This window comes from Puma concolor, chromosome C1 (assembly GCF_028749965.1).
Source record: "Puma concolor isolate L17-30 chromosome C1, mPumCon1.1.hap2, whole genome shotgun sequence".
NCBI lineage: Eukaryota > Metazoa > Chordata > Mammalia > Carnivora > Felidae > Puma > Puma concolor.
This window is the reverse complement of record NC_141674.1, coordinates 213,596,164-213,613,363: the sequence shown is the minus strand read 5'-3', so window position 1 is coordinate 213,613,363 and position 17,200 is coordinate 213,596,164. Positions and strand designations below refer to the sequence as shown.

Below are 17,200 nucleotides of genomic sequence, written 5' to 3'. Positions count from 1 at the left end.
ATGGTTAGTGAGTTTGAGCCCCGCGTTGGGCTCTGCACTGACAGCAGGGTGTGCAGCCTCCTTGGGATTCTCCCCCTCTCTCTGCCCCCCACCTTGCATGCTCTCTCTCCTCTCTCTCAAAATAAATAAAACATGAAAAAATAAATTAAAAACAATTGTTACTGGATATCTAGGGCCTGCTCTTTTGATGGCTTGAATTGCATTTTTTTCCTTTTTATCTCTTATTTCAGTGAAGCTGCTTATATGAAGCCTGCTGATTCTAGAAGGCTTATCCCCAGGTCAATGAGGGACACCATGAAGACTTGAGATTTATCTGCAGAGCCACTGATTCTTGTCCTCGTCTCCGGGAGCAGATGGGTATTAAAATTAGAGCAGCTGTTTCCACTTAAGGTTAGACTAACTGAAAAGAGAGCAAAGGGAATTTTTGTGCCTGCAGAGAGAAAAAACACACATCAAAGTAGTTAAGAGGCCAGCAGGTACGCAAGCGTGTGAAGCACTTTGCAGCTTAAAGCAAGAGCCTTTCCCAAATAAGGTGAGCCTGGTTTCCACTCTATCACCTGGTGTCATGGGCATCCACAGGGTTCTCTGCCAACTTTTCTGAAGGATCCTGGGCTACCAAGCCTAGCAGGTATGGAGCACTGTGCCCATTCAGAAAATGCTCTGACTGAAGGATGCTCTCAAGGAAAGCAATGCCCTTCCTTCCGTTCAGGCAATAAGTATTAATTGAGTGCCTGCTATGTGCCTGGTTCCCCAGCTCCTTGCTATCCCACCTAGGTGGCATTTGTCATTTATGCCTGTTTTAAAAGTGACGGAGTGAGCACATTTTAATATTTGGAGACTACCTTTGGGGTCCCCAACAAGAGTGAAAGGCTCTTTTGAAAATGGGGGACTGACTGGAGTCCCCACCCTGGCTTAACTTACTTCCCTTGTTTCCTAAGGCTTCTAGAAAGGAGGTCACATCCAGGAGAAAAATACAGGCTGTTGCATTTCGATTCCTGCTGACATCCTGGCCCCTGTGGCCTCATGTGGCCGCTGGGCTGGGGGAGAGTCTCTGTGGAATCTGGGAGCCCCTCCTCAGGGCCCACCACCGGGAGGAGAGCCCGGAAGGAGCTTTATACTTGCTTTTGGGCAAAGGCAGTTTCGCTTCATCACCTTTGCTGGAGGCTCCAGGGTTCTTTCAGAAAGGGGAGCCCTGGGCACAGGAAACTGTCAATATGGGAGTGCACTGGACACCGCCCTTGACAAGACCATCTTCACAAGGGCCTCCTGCCCCGGACGGTTACTTGCCTCTCCCACTCAGGTTGTCCCACTGGCCACAGAGTGGGCTGGCAGGTGGCAAGGACATGTCCTAGGAAACTCACCTCACATGTGGCCTGTTCTCCACTTGAGCAGAAGGACTTGTAGTTTTCTCCATATGCCACCTCGTTAACCCCTTAGGACTTTCGCAGTTGCTGCTGTCCCTAGAGGAAGCCCCCTTTCTTGCTCCTTCTTGACCCCTGAGGCTTACTTTACACAGGAAGATTTTCTGAGTTGTTATGGTAAGTTCAGTGCCCCACTGCCTGTTTCTCATAGCATCCTGTATGCACATCCCATGGCTCTGACTTCGCTGTGATAAAGTCATGGTTTGTTCATCTGTGGCCCCATTAATCACTAACCTTAGGGCTCGTGCCCACATTGCCAAATCTTTTCCATAATGGCTACCCTGAGCCTATGAGATTGCTTCTTTCATCATGTCATTGCTAGATATAGAAATTATCATTAATTGAAAAATTTAACCTTGGAGTGCCTGGGTGGCACAGTCGGTTAAGCGTCCAACTCTTTGTTTCAGCTCAGGTCACGATCTCATGGTTCATGGGTTTGTGCCCCACGCCAGGCTCCATGCCGACAGTGCAAAGCCTGCTTGGGATTCTCTCCCTCTCTCTCTGCCCCTCCCCTGCTCACCCTCTATCTCTTTCTCTCAAACAAACATTTAAAAAATAAAAACTTAACCTTTATTTTAAGAAATAAAATACTAAATTTCATAATAGAATTCCTGTGATTGCTATGCTAAAATGTTAGGATCTGACTGTGCTGGGCACTGTTTTTAGGGTGTGTTAGATGCAGGCACAATGGACTGAACCGGAGAATGCATCGTGAATTAAGGTTAAGTAGACTGCTAAAGATGGGCTTACCTTTAACTGCCTGGTGGGTCAAAATAAGCCAGATAGGCATATACGGTAGGTCTTAATTTTTTTTTTAATTGTCAAGTATAACACACATACAGAAAGGTGCGGAAATCAAACACGTACGGCTCAAAGCATTATAAACTTATCAGCTTTGTAAGTACTGACCAGGTCAGGACTGAGAACGGTGCCCTCCAGCCTCTTTCTGACCCCCAGCTGTCCCTTCTCCCCGGAGGTAACCACTGTCCTGACTTTTGCATCGTTTGGTTTTGCTGTTTGTCATCTTTACACAAATGGAAACATTGTTGTGTTGGGCCATTTATTCATGTTGTCGTATAAGACTAGAGTTTTTTCTTTTTCATTGCTGGATAGTATTCTTTGGTCTGGATATACCACAATTTATTTATACATTCTACTCGATGAATATTTGAGTGGTTCCACTTTTTGGAAATTGTGAATGGGCATATGAGCATTTGGTGTATGTCTCTTGGTGCACATTTACTTGTTTTTCTATTAGGCATATACCTGGGGGTGGATTTCTAGGTCAGAAGGTAAATATTCCCTCAACCTCAGGAGATAACACCCAGTAGTTTCCAAAGCAGTTGTACTAACATACACTCCATTGCTGATTTACTCTTCGTATTGTATTCTGTTCTCATCAACACTTGACTTGTCAGTCTTTTGATTTTTGTCCTTCTTGTAAATGTGTAGTGATCTCTTACTGTGATTTTAATTTGCATCTCTCTCATAACTAATAATGTTGAGGAACTCTTCTTATATTTTTTGGCCATTTGGACATCATTTTCTGTGATGTGCGTGTTCAGGTCTCTTGCCCATTTTTCTATGGAATCTCCACCACACCGCCTTCATCAATGCAAAGAATTCTTTATTCTGGAGATGAGCGCTTTGTGGTTTACATGTATTGCAAATACCTTCATTTAATCTGTGGCTTGCAATTTTTCTCTTTTATTGGTGTGTTTTGATAAAAAGAAATTTGTTATCCTGGTGTAGTCCAATTCATTAATAATTTTTCCTTTATACTGAGTGCTCTTTGCGTCCTGTTTATTAAATATTTATTCATTCTAAAGTCATGAAGATATTCTCTGCTGTTAGCATTTTGAAGCTTTAATTTTTTGCTTTTCACTTTAGGTATGTAATTCACTTACAATTTAATTTTGTGGTGGATGATGTGAGGGAGGAGACAAGCTTACAGTTTTTACCCATATGGATATCAATTTATTGAAAGGACTATATATATTGCTCTACCCTGTTCCATAAATTAAGTGTTCATATATGATCTTTCTAAGTCTTAACTCTCTATTCCAGTGTTCCAGTGACCATAGAAATTCCTGATTTGGGGGCACCTGGGTGGCTTAGTAGGTTGAGCATCCGACTTTGGCTCAGGTTATGATCTCACGGTTCGTGAGTTTGAGCCCTGCATTGGTCTCCCTGCTGTCAGCGCAGAACCTGCTTTAGGTCCTCTGTCCCCCACCCCCCGCCCCTTCCCCCCTCACACCCGCTCTCGCTCAAAAATAAGTAAACATAAAAAAGAAAAGAAATTCCTGATATAGAGCAAGCCCTCCCTTACCGTACTTATTCAAGAGTGTTTGGACTATTTGAGGCCATTTTGCACAGGAACAGAAAAAAAATTGTTATGATTTTTGTTGCAATTTCATTGAATCCGTAGATCACTCTGGGGAAAATCTGAATCTTTGTAATACTGAGTTTTTAATCTATGACTATAATAGCCCCCCATTTACAAATTTTTGTCTCAATACTATTTTACTATTTTATAGTTCTCTTTGTTGAGGCCATACACGTCTTTCATTTGATTTACTCCTAGGTTTTTGGGGATTTGGGGGGTTATATTGTAACAGAACCCTTAAAAATTAGTTTTTGTTCATTTCTGATAGAGATGCAGTTAAAAAAGTTTTTGACCCTGCATCCAGTGAACTTGCTGAAGTTCCGTATTTTAATAATTTCTCTGCCTGCATAATCATACAGTCTGTGAATTACAACAGTGTCTGTTCCTGTTCAATCCTTAGACTTTCTTTTCATTCTCACTTCCCGGTACTGCCTAGGACCTTTAGTGTGATGTTCCTTGGAAGCGGCCACAAGCGAACGTCCTTGCCTCTTTCTCAGTTTCAGTGAGAAACTTTTCAGCACTTTACCAGTTACATTTGTGGAAGGTTTTCCTGTAAATTAAAGAAGTACCCTTCTATTCCTAGTTGTCTAAAAGTCTTCACTCCAAGTGAACGTTGAGTTTAATAAAATGCTTTCCCTGCATCAGTTGTGATGATCCTAGGACCTTTATAGGAAGTTAAATTCCCAGTCTGCTGCAGGCTTCTTTCCCTGAGTCGGCCCGGAGGTAAAAGTTGACATACTTCCTGTGTTCATGGCATTGTTGCTTTGTGAAAAGGGTTCGCCAGGATGTATGAGCATCTCTAAAGAGAGGCGGAACAAGAAATGTGGGCACTGGAATTGTCCTTTAAGTTTCCGACTCAAGGAACTGGCCTGAACGATTAAAAGGAAAAGGGAAGAACAGTCATCTCGTGTGAGGCTGGTGTGCCTGTGCCAGAAATGAGGTTTTGTGTGATCCCTTAGGATTTAGTTGAATATGGGAACCAAGGGACAAAGGGTCTGCCAGGTTTTTGAAGAACGATTATTTTAAATTGATACATCTGTGACTGAGCAGGGCTTAAGGAGTCGTCAGTACGACTGTGGACTAAGTGTGTTAGCCAGACTAACGCAGAAGTAGTGCAATCTCAAGATCGTTTCTAAACAGAGCGTGTTTTAAAGAGATGCTATGAAAAAGTGGGAGAATAATTAGACATGTAGTAGTTTATTTTTAATGGATTCATTTCACAGTCAGAGATTTGAGTTCTGCTTGTGATTTCCTCTTAGCCTACTTACAAAATGTAACTGCACCCACGTGTGAAAATCAGGACAGGCTGATTTCAAGAAAGTCAACTCAGAATTGAGGGCAAAAAAAGGGACTGTTTAGATTAGTATTGGAATCATTTCTCAAGTTGCTCTAGAGTCCCTACTGCAGAGGTGAAGAAATACCAAAAGGTGAGAATGTGTATTTTACTAAGACACATTCTTACTGTGTCTTTGTTCAGTAAAGTGAATGAGCATTTTTATTATTTGGATTTGGGGGAAAGAAAATCATGGGATGCACTTCCTGGCAGAGTCTACTCCTGACATAAGCACTGTAGTGGTTCTTTTTTTCCCACCTCTTTACTCTAGTGGGTAAGCAGCTGGTGTTGGAATAGAGTCGAGATCTTTATTGAACAAAGTGGGAAAAATTCCTTTTTAAGGCAAATATACTGTGAGAGTTGGATTCCAACAGTGTTCATTTGTCTTTCAGCATGAAGATGACATTTGTAACCAGCGCAATTGCTATTTCGGACAGAGAAACCTCATATTAAGAACGGAAAGGCCACTAAGGCTTTCTAGTTCCATCCTTTCCTTTTACAGTCGAGGACCCCAAGTCCCAGGGAACGTCGTTGCCTTGTCCATCCAGGATCATCCACAAGCGGGAGTAAAATCACCAGCTTTCTCTACCGTATCATAATGCAGATGCTCAATAGCATTTTTCCAGAAACCCTAAACTCCAAATTCTGGAATCGTCTTTCTCATGGCCCCCCCTTGCCCAGTGCGCACATGTAGACACTCTTCTGCTATTTCAAGGCCCTTGGTCTGTGTCACTCTTCCCCACCCACCTTCCTCTGGAGCTCTGCCTGTTTCTGTATCTGGCCTGTGCAGTGGGCTGCCCATCACTCGTGTTCGTTTAGTTCAGTGGGTGGGTGGGAGGGGAGGGAGAGAATTCCCACATTCCTTCCCATGAAGGACAGGTGGGCGTGTGACCCTTTCCTGTGGTCTTGCTTGGTGGCGGACTGTCAAGAAATTATGCCTTTCATAACGCGGAGATTCATTCTGCCCAGTGCTTGCACAGAGTTATGATTAGAAGAGTATCTGGTGTTTACTTTGCCCTGACTTGTATTGCAAGAGGTCCTTCTGTGATTTACAGTTCATGCATGCCAACCCAGTAAGAGAGTCGGGTGGGGAGAAGAAATAGATGTAATTGTTATCAGCTTTATAAAGGCTCTGTTCAAGCTTTTCTTCTTCAAAGTCTTCCTAGATGAGTCCACGTACCCGCTTTTTCCCCTCTTGTGAACCCCAAAGTCAGTATCGTCTAGATGAGGGACTGGCCACATAATAAAGACTGTAGAGGTTTTATGGGCCAGATCATCTCCTCGGCACTCTATCCACTGCTGATGTGGTGCAAAGCGGTCAAACATGAACAGATGGCTGTGGCTGTATTGCAACAAAACTTTATTTCCAAAAACACGCTGAGTTTGGCCTGTGGTTATAGTGTGACAACCCTGCTTTATACCAGCAAATTCTCAATTTTGGGGTTTGGACCAGGTACAGCAGAATCATTGGGGGAATGCCGAATGATACAGGTTTCTCGGCCTCACCCTTGGAGTTTTTTTTTTTTTTTTTTAAATTTTTTTTTTTCAATGTTTATTTATTTTTGGGACAGAGAGAGACAGAGCATGAACGGGGGAGGGGCAGAGAGAGAGGGAGACACAGAATCGGAAACAGGCTCCAGGCTCTGAGCCATCAGCCCAGAGCCCAACGCGGGGCTCGAACTCACGGACCGTGAGATCGTGACCTGGCTGAAGTCGGACGCTTAACCGACTGCGCCACCCAGGCGCCCCATCCTTGGAGTTTTTGATAAGCGGCCTGTGGTGAGGGAATCTGTGGTTGGAAAAGTTACTTGGGGCACCTGGGTGGCTCATTCGGTTCAGCATCCAACTCTAGGTTTTGGCTCAGGTCATGATCTTGCACTTTGTGAGTTCGAGCCCCTCACTGGGCTCTGCACTGATAGCATGGAGCCTGTTTGGGGTTCTTTCTCCATCTCTCTCTCTCTGCCCTCCCTTCTCCCCTCCAAAATAAATAAATAAAGACTACAAAATTTGAAGAGTTCTTTACTTGATTCTGCTGCTCACATTACTAAAATGATGGTCCATTCTGCTTGTAAAAATTTGTGTGTGCACTTATACAAATAAGTACATGAGATTGCATCTTGTGTTTAAAAACATTTTAAAAAAGACACGATTTTTGTACACATCTTTCTGTGTATTATTTCTGTGCCCCTTTTATTGAGGTGTGGTCTTTTATTGATCTGTAAGAATCTATGTAATAAGGGATTTAGTCCTTTGTAATATGTTGTACAGATTTTCCTCCGTCGTGTTGTTGCCTTTGGACTTGATTCATAGAGTCAAATGGATTTTTAAAACATTTTGATGGAGTGCAGTGCATCAGTCTGTTCCTTCAGGGCAGTGGTTCTGAACCGGGTGTGATTTTCTTCCAGGGGGGACATTGGCAACATCTGGAGACATTTTTGGTTGTGAGTGCTGTCACTGTTGGCAAGAGGGGTTCTGGCATCCAGTAAGTAGAGATCAGAGGTTCAGGGCAGGTTCTAGATCAAGGTTCAGGGCAGCCCCCGCCAACCGAGAATTATCCAGCCCAAAGAGTCAGTAGTGCTGAGGTTGAGAGATCCCTCTTTCAGGCTTCTGGTTTTGTTCCTTGCTGCATAAGGAACCTTCTGCCTATGATGCCAATGACTACCTCAGAATCTGTATTTAAAAGTTCCTTAACTGATTTTTCTGCTTAGAAAAATTATTAAAGCAATGGCCCAGAGGACTCTTCTTCTTTTTTTTTTCTTTTTTTTTTTAATATTTGTTTATTTTGAGAGAGAGAGAGACAGCGAGAGCACACAAGCAGGGGAGGGGCAGACAGAGAATCCCAAGCAGGCTCTGTGCTGATGGCAGGGCTCAAAGCCACAAACTTCAAAATGTTGACCTGAGCTGAAACCAAGAGTCGGATGCTTAACCGACTGAACCACCTGGGCGCCCCTCTACTTACTTCTTAATACCACCCACAGGTGCCCCTGAGTTCCTTCTCTTGTGTGCCTACATCTTCCTCCTCGCTCCTTTGTAAGTGCCACGAGTCCACCATGTCCCCTTAGCGACCTGTGTGGCCTGGGCCACGTCACAAGCTCCATCAGCGCGTATAGGCCCTCCTCCTGGGCCTTGTTGGGTTCGGGCTCGTCAGACGCCCTTCCCATCCCCTGGATGACTCTGCCCGCTGAGCAACAGGTATGAGTGAGAGAGAGGTGGCTTCAGGTGTACTTCTCTGGACCCTCTGAAAACCGCGTCAGTGAAAACCACGTGGCCGTCAGCAGACTCCCAAATCCCAGAGCGGGAGGAGGCCTTGAGATGCTCTGCCCTCGGCCCTCACTTAACGCCAGAGGGACGTGTGTCCAGAGCAGGCAAGGGACTTGGCCGGAGCCTCTCAGCTGCCTGTGCCGACTGATGCCAGGACTGTTGCTTAGCCGGTCCTTTGTCGTCAGAAAACTCCTTTCTGCTGTCTTTGCTTTGCTGAGACGCCACTGTCCCCTCCGAGAAACGAGTTCTGAGACCCACTCATCATCTACCCATTTCAGACCTGCGGTCATCAAGCCCATCTTCCCTGTCAGCATTAGGGACTTGAACTCCTCGAACACACGATTGTTAATAGCGGACTTGCGTCCAGGCAGGGTATTGATTGCACATAGACTGCTCAGGGGAGTCCAAGTTCATGTGCCTGGACCTTCTGTTGGACTGCAAGTTCTTGGGGCTTTTTCATCTCTCTGACCCCTCTTCCAGGTACCTTGTCTGGAAGGTAAACCCACCTGGTGCTGGATAAATGTCACATCAATCACTGATCAGCTGTACTGAGTAGGAACGAAGCTCATATTCTTGAAACTAGTGGGAAAGGGTCACCTGGGCGGGTGGTTCCATGGGCACCTCCTCAAGTTCTGTCACCCAGGTGATGCAGATCCTCCATGTGGAGGCAATCCTGCTAGCCTTGACTTGCTCATCTGATGACCCTGAAAATGGGCTGTTGTTATACCTGTTTTAAATTTGACCTTCCAATCTGTTTGTGTGCCAATGTGGGGGTGGAGGGTGGCGTTAGAATTGCCAAAAACAGGACAGCAGACAGTGTGCAGAACGAAAACAGGTCATGGCTAAAGTGCCACATGAGAGGTCCTGCAGATGACGAGTCCCCAGGTCGGCAGGCGCCTTCGCTCTGGTCTGGCCTCCCATCTCGCCCTGTGCACATCCCCATGAACGCTCCTGCTTGTAGTGTAAATTATCTGTAACAGGTGAAAAGTCTAAAATGAAATATGAAAAGAATAGTTTCAGATTAGTTCTGCGATGTGAAATATTTGGCTTAAATAGATGACTAATGATACAACAACAAACAGCACTTAATGAGCTTGCTGGTGAATTGTAGGCGGAAAACCATTAATCCGTGGGCTTTCTCTTTATTCTTTCTTATAGCCGGTATTACAAAGACTTAATCATTTACCCCCCCATCATTAGAGGCTGGGAATTATAGCCAAGAAAACATTGCCTGTTAAATTTTGAGTATCCCCAAAGTCAAGTCTATTCATTATGATATTTTGGCCTCATTATACATTTCAGCAGTTTGGCTGTTTCCTGCTTAAGGTTCAGACATAATGGGATTCCAGGGCATAGTGACATCTACAACAGGTTCATGATTGCATTTTATCTTATATTTGCTGTTACGCAATTGAAACAGATTGGCTTTTTTTTTTTTTTTTTTTTTTTTGAAATGAAGCCATCCTGAAGTGTTAGAGTGAAGTGTTAGAGAATACAATGGCAGGTAGTTGTCATTGTTAGCAAAGCAATTAATACACAACCCAAGAAAGTAGTAGTAATATGAAATGATTATTTTTAAAGATTTTTTAGAATTTTATTTTGAGCGAGAGAGAAAGGGAGGGAAGGAGAGGGTATGAGTAGGGGAGGGGCAGAGAAGGAGGGAGAGAGAATTCCAAGCAGGATCCATGTTGACACAGTGAAGAGCCCAACGCGGGGCTCAAACCCAGGAACGTTGAGATCATGACCTGAGCTGAAATCAAGAGTCGGACGCTCAACCGACTGAGCCACAGGTGCCCCTGAAATGGTGATTTGAAACAAGGGACCAATGACCTTGTAGTGCATTCAGCTCTGTTTGGTATCCCAGTGTGTGTGTGTGTGTGTGTGTGTGCGCGCGCACACGCATGCCTGTGCTCCCATCACATCAGTCACTGTTTTGAATCCCTGTAGAAATCTGTACAACTGACAGCTTCATTTTGAGCTTTTGTTGTCTTTACTAGGAGCAGGTCTCCCGGCAGCCTGTGAGTCAGGCTTCATTTCATCCCCATGCTGCTCCTGCATTCTGCTCATCTGTGAACACAGCATTTCTTAAACGATATCTTTAATTCTCTTCACATTTTCCTTCTAGCTCTTTATTCCCGAGCTGGTGGAGCTGACTCCAGGGCACGGCAGGTTGGACACTGCTGTGGGTCCTGCCCTTTGCACCCAGATCTCTCCACCAGCACCCAGGGTGATGGAGGCTTCAGCAGTGGCTCACCTGGTGGACAGTCTCTGAGCACCAGAGGAAGGCGACTCGGTGTTGAGGGCCATCTGTGACCTCCACAGACACTTGACTCTTTCTGTTCCCCTTCATCAAGGCAAAGGTGGGACATTATGCTGGCTCCACCTTACCTCTCAGGTCATCAGAGACTTTCCCCCTTTTTAAAGCTGATTTAAAGTTATTTCATTGCTGGGGCACCTGGGTGGCTCAGTTGGTTAAGCATCTCTGACTCTTGATCTCGGTTTAGGTCATGATCTCAGTTTGTGAGTTCGAACCCTGCGTCGGGCTGTGCGCTGACAATGCGGAGCCTGCTTGGGACTCTCTCTCTCCCTCTCTCTCTGACCCTCCCCTGCTTGTGTGTGTGCGCGCGCTCTCTCTCTCTCTCAAAATAAATAATGAACACTAAAAATTTTTTTATTATTTAATTGCGATGAAGCATTGTAGGGCAGATACACAAGGCATTCCTTGACTTTCATTCTGAAGAGCTGGGATGGGACCTTGGGAGAATCCTAAGTCCATTTCACGTGGCAATACACCTCACAGGCTCTGGTGCTGCTTGCATCTGGTATCATTCATTCATTCATTCATTCAGTTGTTCAGTCATAGTGTATTCGGCAGCTCCTGTGTGCCAGTTGCTGTTCTTGGGGTTGGGGGTGGGGATGACCACTCAAGTAAACAAAACAGAGAAAAGAAACCTGATCTCACAGGGGTTTCCAGTCTAGTGGGGCCAGATACAAAATCAATATAGAATAAATTGGTAATTTTTTCCCACAGTGTATTGGAACATGAGCTGTTTTAGTTGAATTGTGTGTTCAGGGACGTCCTCATCAGAAGATGACATTTGAGCAAAGACTCAAAGGAGGCTTTGGGAAGAGACGAGAAATGGGTGTTGTGGGCAGAGGAACAGCCAGTGCTAAGACCTTGAGGTCGGAGAGTGCTTGGAGAGTTGGAAGAACAGTGACGTCAGTGTGTTTAGGGCCAAGTGAGGCAGGGCAGGAGTGGGAGGTGAGGTCCAGAGCTGGGAGGAGGGCACATCACCTGTGGCCTAGTTAAGACTGTGTGAAGACTTTGGCTTTTATTCTGAGTAAGAGTTGGTCAGTTGCTCAATATCGCTAAGCCTCAATGGTAGTAAATGTACTTACCTTGGAAGGTTGTTGTAAGGAGGAAGTAAATTAAGAAATGTAAAATGCTAAGTGTAGTGGCAGGCACCCAGGGAGTACCCAGGGATTTGCAGGTCGAACTGGTTTTGCTGCCGTTCTTAGTGTGCGTAATAGGTTACTAGCTATAAACTCCGTAGGGGCAGACACTGTGTCTGTTTGTTTTCTCTTTTAGCATTTTATTCTCAGACCTGGTACAATTCATGTCAAATAGTAAGACCTCGGTCAGTATTCATTGAGTGTGGGGCGCGTGGGTGGCTCAGTCGGTTGAGCGTCTGACTTCAGCTCAAGTCATGATCTTGGCGGTTCGTGAGTTTGAGCCCTGCGTGGGGTTCTGTGCTGACAGGTCAGAGCCTGGAGCCTGCTTTGGATTCTGTCTCTTTTTCTCTCTCTCTCTGCCTCTCAAAAATAAATAAACTTTAAAAAAGTTTTAGAAAATATTCATTGAGTGATATCATTATACCTTTATTCTAAAGAAGCATCCTGAAATGGTGGTCTTAATTGGCTTATATTTAACCCTTAACTTATTTTCTGTTGCTTACAGAAAGAGAACCCATCCATACCTTTTGCCTTCTCCACAGGGATTGGTTTTTTTTTGTTGTTGTTGTTGTGATCATAACCATCAAAGTTGCAGTGCTGTGGTGTGGACAGAACTTGGAAGATGTGATGTCGTTCTGGAATAGTTCTTTTGTAGTGGCTGTGATGGGTCACTTAACTCCTCTTTCCTTGTGTTTCTGAACAGTGATATGGGTTCAGAAAAGTCCCTCCCTATTTCAGGGCTGTTGTGAGCACAAATGAGATACTAGATGGCGATGTTCTTTGAAAACTCTAAATGGCCACCTTAGAGGGAACAGTAGGTATGATGCATGGCGGCCTCTGATGTCCAGGCGATGGCTGTGCTTTGAATTCTTTCTGGGGAGGACTTGCTGACGTGTGCCGTACCTCGGTGGTACCTCTCTGGGGTCTGGCTGTTGCCCGCAGTGGAGCAAAAGCCAGGGGGTGTCTCAGGTCACCAGACAGGTGGTCTTTGCCTTAGGAATGTTTTTTTTTTTTTTTCTAAGCTTCACAGTGGAGGTTTAGGCTGCCAGAATTAATTCTTATAACCATCTCTTCAATTTGTTTAAATGATTTAAATGTATTTCTCTGCTTTCAGGCTTCTGCTAAAAGTCTTAATTTGTGACTAGGTCAACCTCAGATGTTATTATCAAAAGTTGATTTCAGAAACATGGCTTATATGTCCCCTTTATCAGAGCTAATTAAATTCTCCTTCCTGTCAGATGATTCTTGAGGGGACACCCATTCCAGGAAGCATTCCTAAAAATAAATCAGAAACAAGGTAACAATATTGTGACCAAAAGGGCGGTTTACATATGTCTCTCATCATGCCTTGCTTTCCAGATACTAATTGAGCTCTTTATTTTTTGAACACTTAAAAAAAGAAGCCTCACGTGTTTTCTGTGTTCCTTGACATGCTAGGAATAGTGCCAAGAACATGATAGATGAAGTCCCTACACTCTCAGAGCTCACCTGTTTGGGAGAGGGAAAAAAAGGGTTATTTCAGATTTTGTAGCGAGGGAAGCCTTCTCTGAGGAGGTGACGTTTGAGTACAGAACTTTGTGAAATGAAGCAGTGAGCCATGGAAAGCTTGGGAGAAAAGCATTCCGGCAGAGGGCCCAGCAGGTGCAAAGGCCCTCATGTGGAAATGATCTTGGCACAGTCCAGGGACATAATGAAGGTGAGGAAGGGAGAGTGTAAGGGAGGAGGGAAGAGAGGACATCTGACATGGGAGGAAACTGGGTTTTACTTGAAGTTGATAAGGATTGTAAATATTTAAAATTATTTACAGCTTAAATATTTTCTTCTGATACCAACCCATCTCCGTTTAACTGAGATTCTATGAAGGAATCGCCCAGTGATAGGCAGAGAACGTGGTGGCATTTTTGGAGTTTCATTTTCATTCAATTCAAAATCCCTCAATATTCCTAAAGGAGTTTGTTGGAAATTGTCTGACAAGCGCAATTACCAGGGCGAGTAGCTGTTTTACCATGCAGAATTCTGTCCGCGTGTGTTTATGTGTGAGTTCATTTCCACAAGAGAAATTGAGGGCCTCGTTTCTCTGTAGTCTGGTATTTACCGAGTTCTGTTTTATGATCAGCCCTCAGAAGCCAGAGGGACATCAGATAGAGGTCTAATTTTCTGTTCACAGAAGCAAATGATAATTGAAAAAGCGGGGAGAACATGTCTGAAGCCTTGAGCTGTCTCAGGAGAAGGGGATGATCATTTCTCATTGTTTTGTAGCGCATCTCCAAGCAGAAACACATGGTGATTTACAGGTTAGCAAAGGGCACCAGGATAAACACTTTCCTTAGGAGCATTGTCACAGTTTAAAGTCACGCAAATGAAATTGTATCTCCCGTATCTTGCAAGGTCACATGTCTCTGTGATCACCCTCCAAAATACTGAGGTAGAAACTTTCATAAAGTTCTGCTTACTGCTCTCTTCGGGCGGGCTTACCATTGTCGTGTAAGCCGATCATTTTGGAAGCTTTTAATTAAATAACATCACTTTAAAAGGGGTTTTCCGGGGTGCCTGGGTGGCGCAGTCGGTTAAGCGTCCGGCTTCAGCCAGGTCACGATCTCGCGGTCCGTGAGTTTGAGCCCCGCGTCAGGCTCTGGGCTGATGGCTCGGAGCCTGGAGCCTGTTTCCGATTCTGTGTCTCCCTCTCTCTCTGCCCCTCCCCCGTTCATGCTCTGTCTCTCTCTGTCCCAAAAATAAATAAAAACGTTGGAAAAAAAAATTAAAAAAAAAAATAAAAGGGGTTTTCCTCCAGTAGAAATTGGGAGACATAGGTAAGCACATCTTTAGGGGAGATAAGTTAGTTGGGCGGTCATTTCTCATGAGGAAACCTTGCAGTGGTCCATCCAGGACGTGGAAAAGGAGGTTCCGGTTTCGATCTCTAGTATTTGTTGTCATGGCTGCTAAAAATATTAAAGTTGGTATCTTCCTAATGAGCCTCAGTTTTAAATGCTTTTGCCTTAGAAAATTCCTGTAAGTAATGTGTTGCTGAAATCAACGTTATTTCGGAGCTTGGGTTTGGGGCAGCTCTTCACTAGGTGTGTTCTTGCTGGTCACCTGTTACCTGTGGAGGGGTTAATGTCGGGGTGACCTTGGGAGGCTCCCCCACGACAGCACAAGTAGTTAGGAACTGTTATTCCGCAGGAACAGCATTTCCTAGAGCCACAGCTCTGAGACACGGAGCTCATTTCCCAGCGATGGCACCACTTTTCTTACGAGGGAATAATTGACCCATTTATGGTCTTGTTTCAGCTTGTTGCGGATTCCTGTGCCAGCAGCCCTTGTCACCATGGCAACTGCAGCAGCAGCAGCAGCGATGGCTACCTCTGCATTTGCAATGAAGGCTATGAAGGTCCCAACTGTGAACAGGCGCTTCCCAGCCTCCCCGCCTCTGGCTGGACCGAGTCCATGGCCCCCAGGCAGCTTCAGCCTGTCCCCGCCACCCAGGAGCCTGACATCATCCTGCCCCGCTCTCAGGCGACCGTGACTCTGCCCACCTGGCAGCCCAAAACAGGGCAGAAAGTTGTAGAAATGAAATGGGATCAAGTGGAGGTGAGAACGTTTGATTGCATATGTTTTTATGTAAAGAAACCAGTGAGGTTAAGATAATGCCAGTGGTTGCAATATTGGCAGTAACAACGGAAGACCTTTAAGTTATCCTCTTGACAAAACGGGGAGTCTGAGGTTATTCCCGCCTTCACTTGTGTGTAGATCCCTTTTGGTTACGCAAAGGGGATTTTTCAATTATGACTGTTTTGTGGGCATCAAGAGTGTAAGCAATAAAAGGAAAAGGATGAAATTATTTTCTGGGACGATATCCGTGTATATTTCTGTGAGATCGTTTTGGATTCGGCGCAGAGAGCCCAAGGAAGGGCCATGTAAATGAACGTATCACGGACCCTCCACCGTTGACCTAATTTTCCTCAATATTATGCTTAACTCCTTGTTTATTTATTATGATTCTACTTCTGGTGCCTTGCGGCCAATATCATTTTAAAAACAGCTGCTATCAGTGATTTCTAAAATATGTTGAGACCGCATTTGAGAATGAAATTTCCAAATTTTATTTATTTTGGCAATAACAAATTCCATTCATTGACTCTCGTCCAGTCTGGGTTTGGCTTGTGTTTCAAGCTCATCAGAAGTCTCATTTTGAGGAATTTTCAGCAGATCCTTGAAAGTTGACGTATAATCTAAATTTGCTAGCTAGGAGAGCTGAGGAGCAAATCCAAATCATGACTTTGAGGTGATATCCATAGGGTATAATTCCGTTCCATATCTTGCATTTTATAGGGCATCTTGTGATTGTATATTATTGTAGGTTTTATAGCTCAAACGACAAAACACATAGATCTTTGTGTAGCAGTTTTAGAGTCAAAGAATGTGTGTAGAAGTTTCTCTTATTGTCAAAGAGACAAGGTAGCATCCCTTCTTTCATTTTCTTGGGTAATTGTAACCAGTGACCCATTTTTTTTTTTCATTGCCACACAATTTATCAAGGCCATCTTCAGACCGCAGGGCAGTGCTTATAGCCTACCCAGCAAAACTCTGGACGTGTTCTGATTTCAGACTTTTAACAAATGCCTTGAAGTTATGGTTTTAATTCCTCTTTGCTGAATGACTCACTTCTTGAATGTGAACTAGATTTGATTCTACATTTGTCAAGGAAGTGTCCTTTAAAGAAAATTTCTCCCCAACCACCCATTTCAATCTATTTATTTAAAGACCTCCTGTCCTGTAGTTGGCAAACGTAAAAAGAAACGCCTCGTCTTCTTGTCATGCTGTAATTTCTTAGGCTGTTTCAAGAAGCGGGTTAAAAGTTGCCAGAGGAAGGTGTGAATATATTTGGGTTTCTCCTTTCGTGAAATAGTGATGCTTCAGAAATGTGACGCTATTTGAAGTCTTAAGGGACTAAAATTGTTGTAACAGTTGTCTGTTAACACAAATTTAACGAGTCGGGCTTCCATCTTTGAATATCCATGGTGGGCTTACTTTCTGGCATTTGACTGTCAGGCCTTCTGGGGCATATATTCTCAGCATTGGGTGTGGGTGGAGGTGCTGAGAATTTCTGTATTGTTCTCAGTTTATTCAGTGATGATGGACACATATAATACCACCCCCTTTAATGTTTCTTTATTTTTTTTTTGAGAGAGAGTGAGCACAAGCGGGGGAGGGTCAGAGAGAGAGAGAATCCCAAGCAGGCTCCACGCTGTCAGCACAGAGCCCCACGCAGGGCTAGATCCCATGAACTGTGGAGATCGTGACCTGAGCCGAAGTTAAGGGTCAGACACATAACTGACTGAGCCACCC

General features: G+C 44.4%; 1 protein-coding gene across 1 annotated transcript in view; it reads left to right on the top strand.

Moving 5' to 3' along the window:
• The window catches only part of DNER (delta/notch like EGF repeat containing), a 318,800-nt gene that overhangs the window by 122,404 nt on the left and 179,196 nt on the right, over positions 1-17,200 (top strand). The window contains exon 2 of the mRNA XM_025930353.2: positions 15,143-15,442. Within this exon, the coding sequence (XP_025786138.2) occupies positions 15,143-15,442 (300 nt within the window). The remainder of the gene's footprint in view (positions 1-15,142; positions 15,443-17,200) is intronic.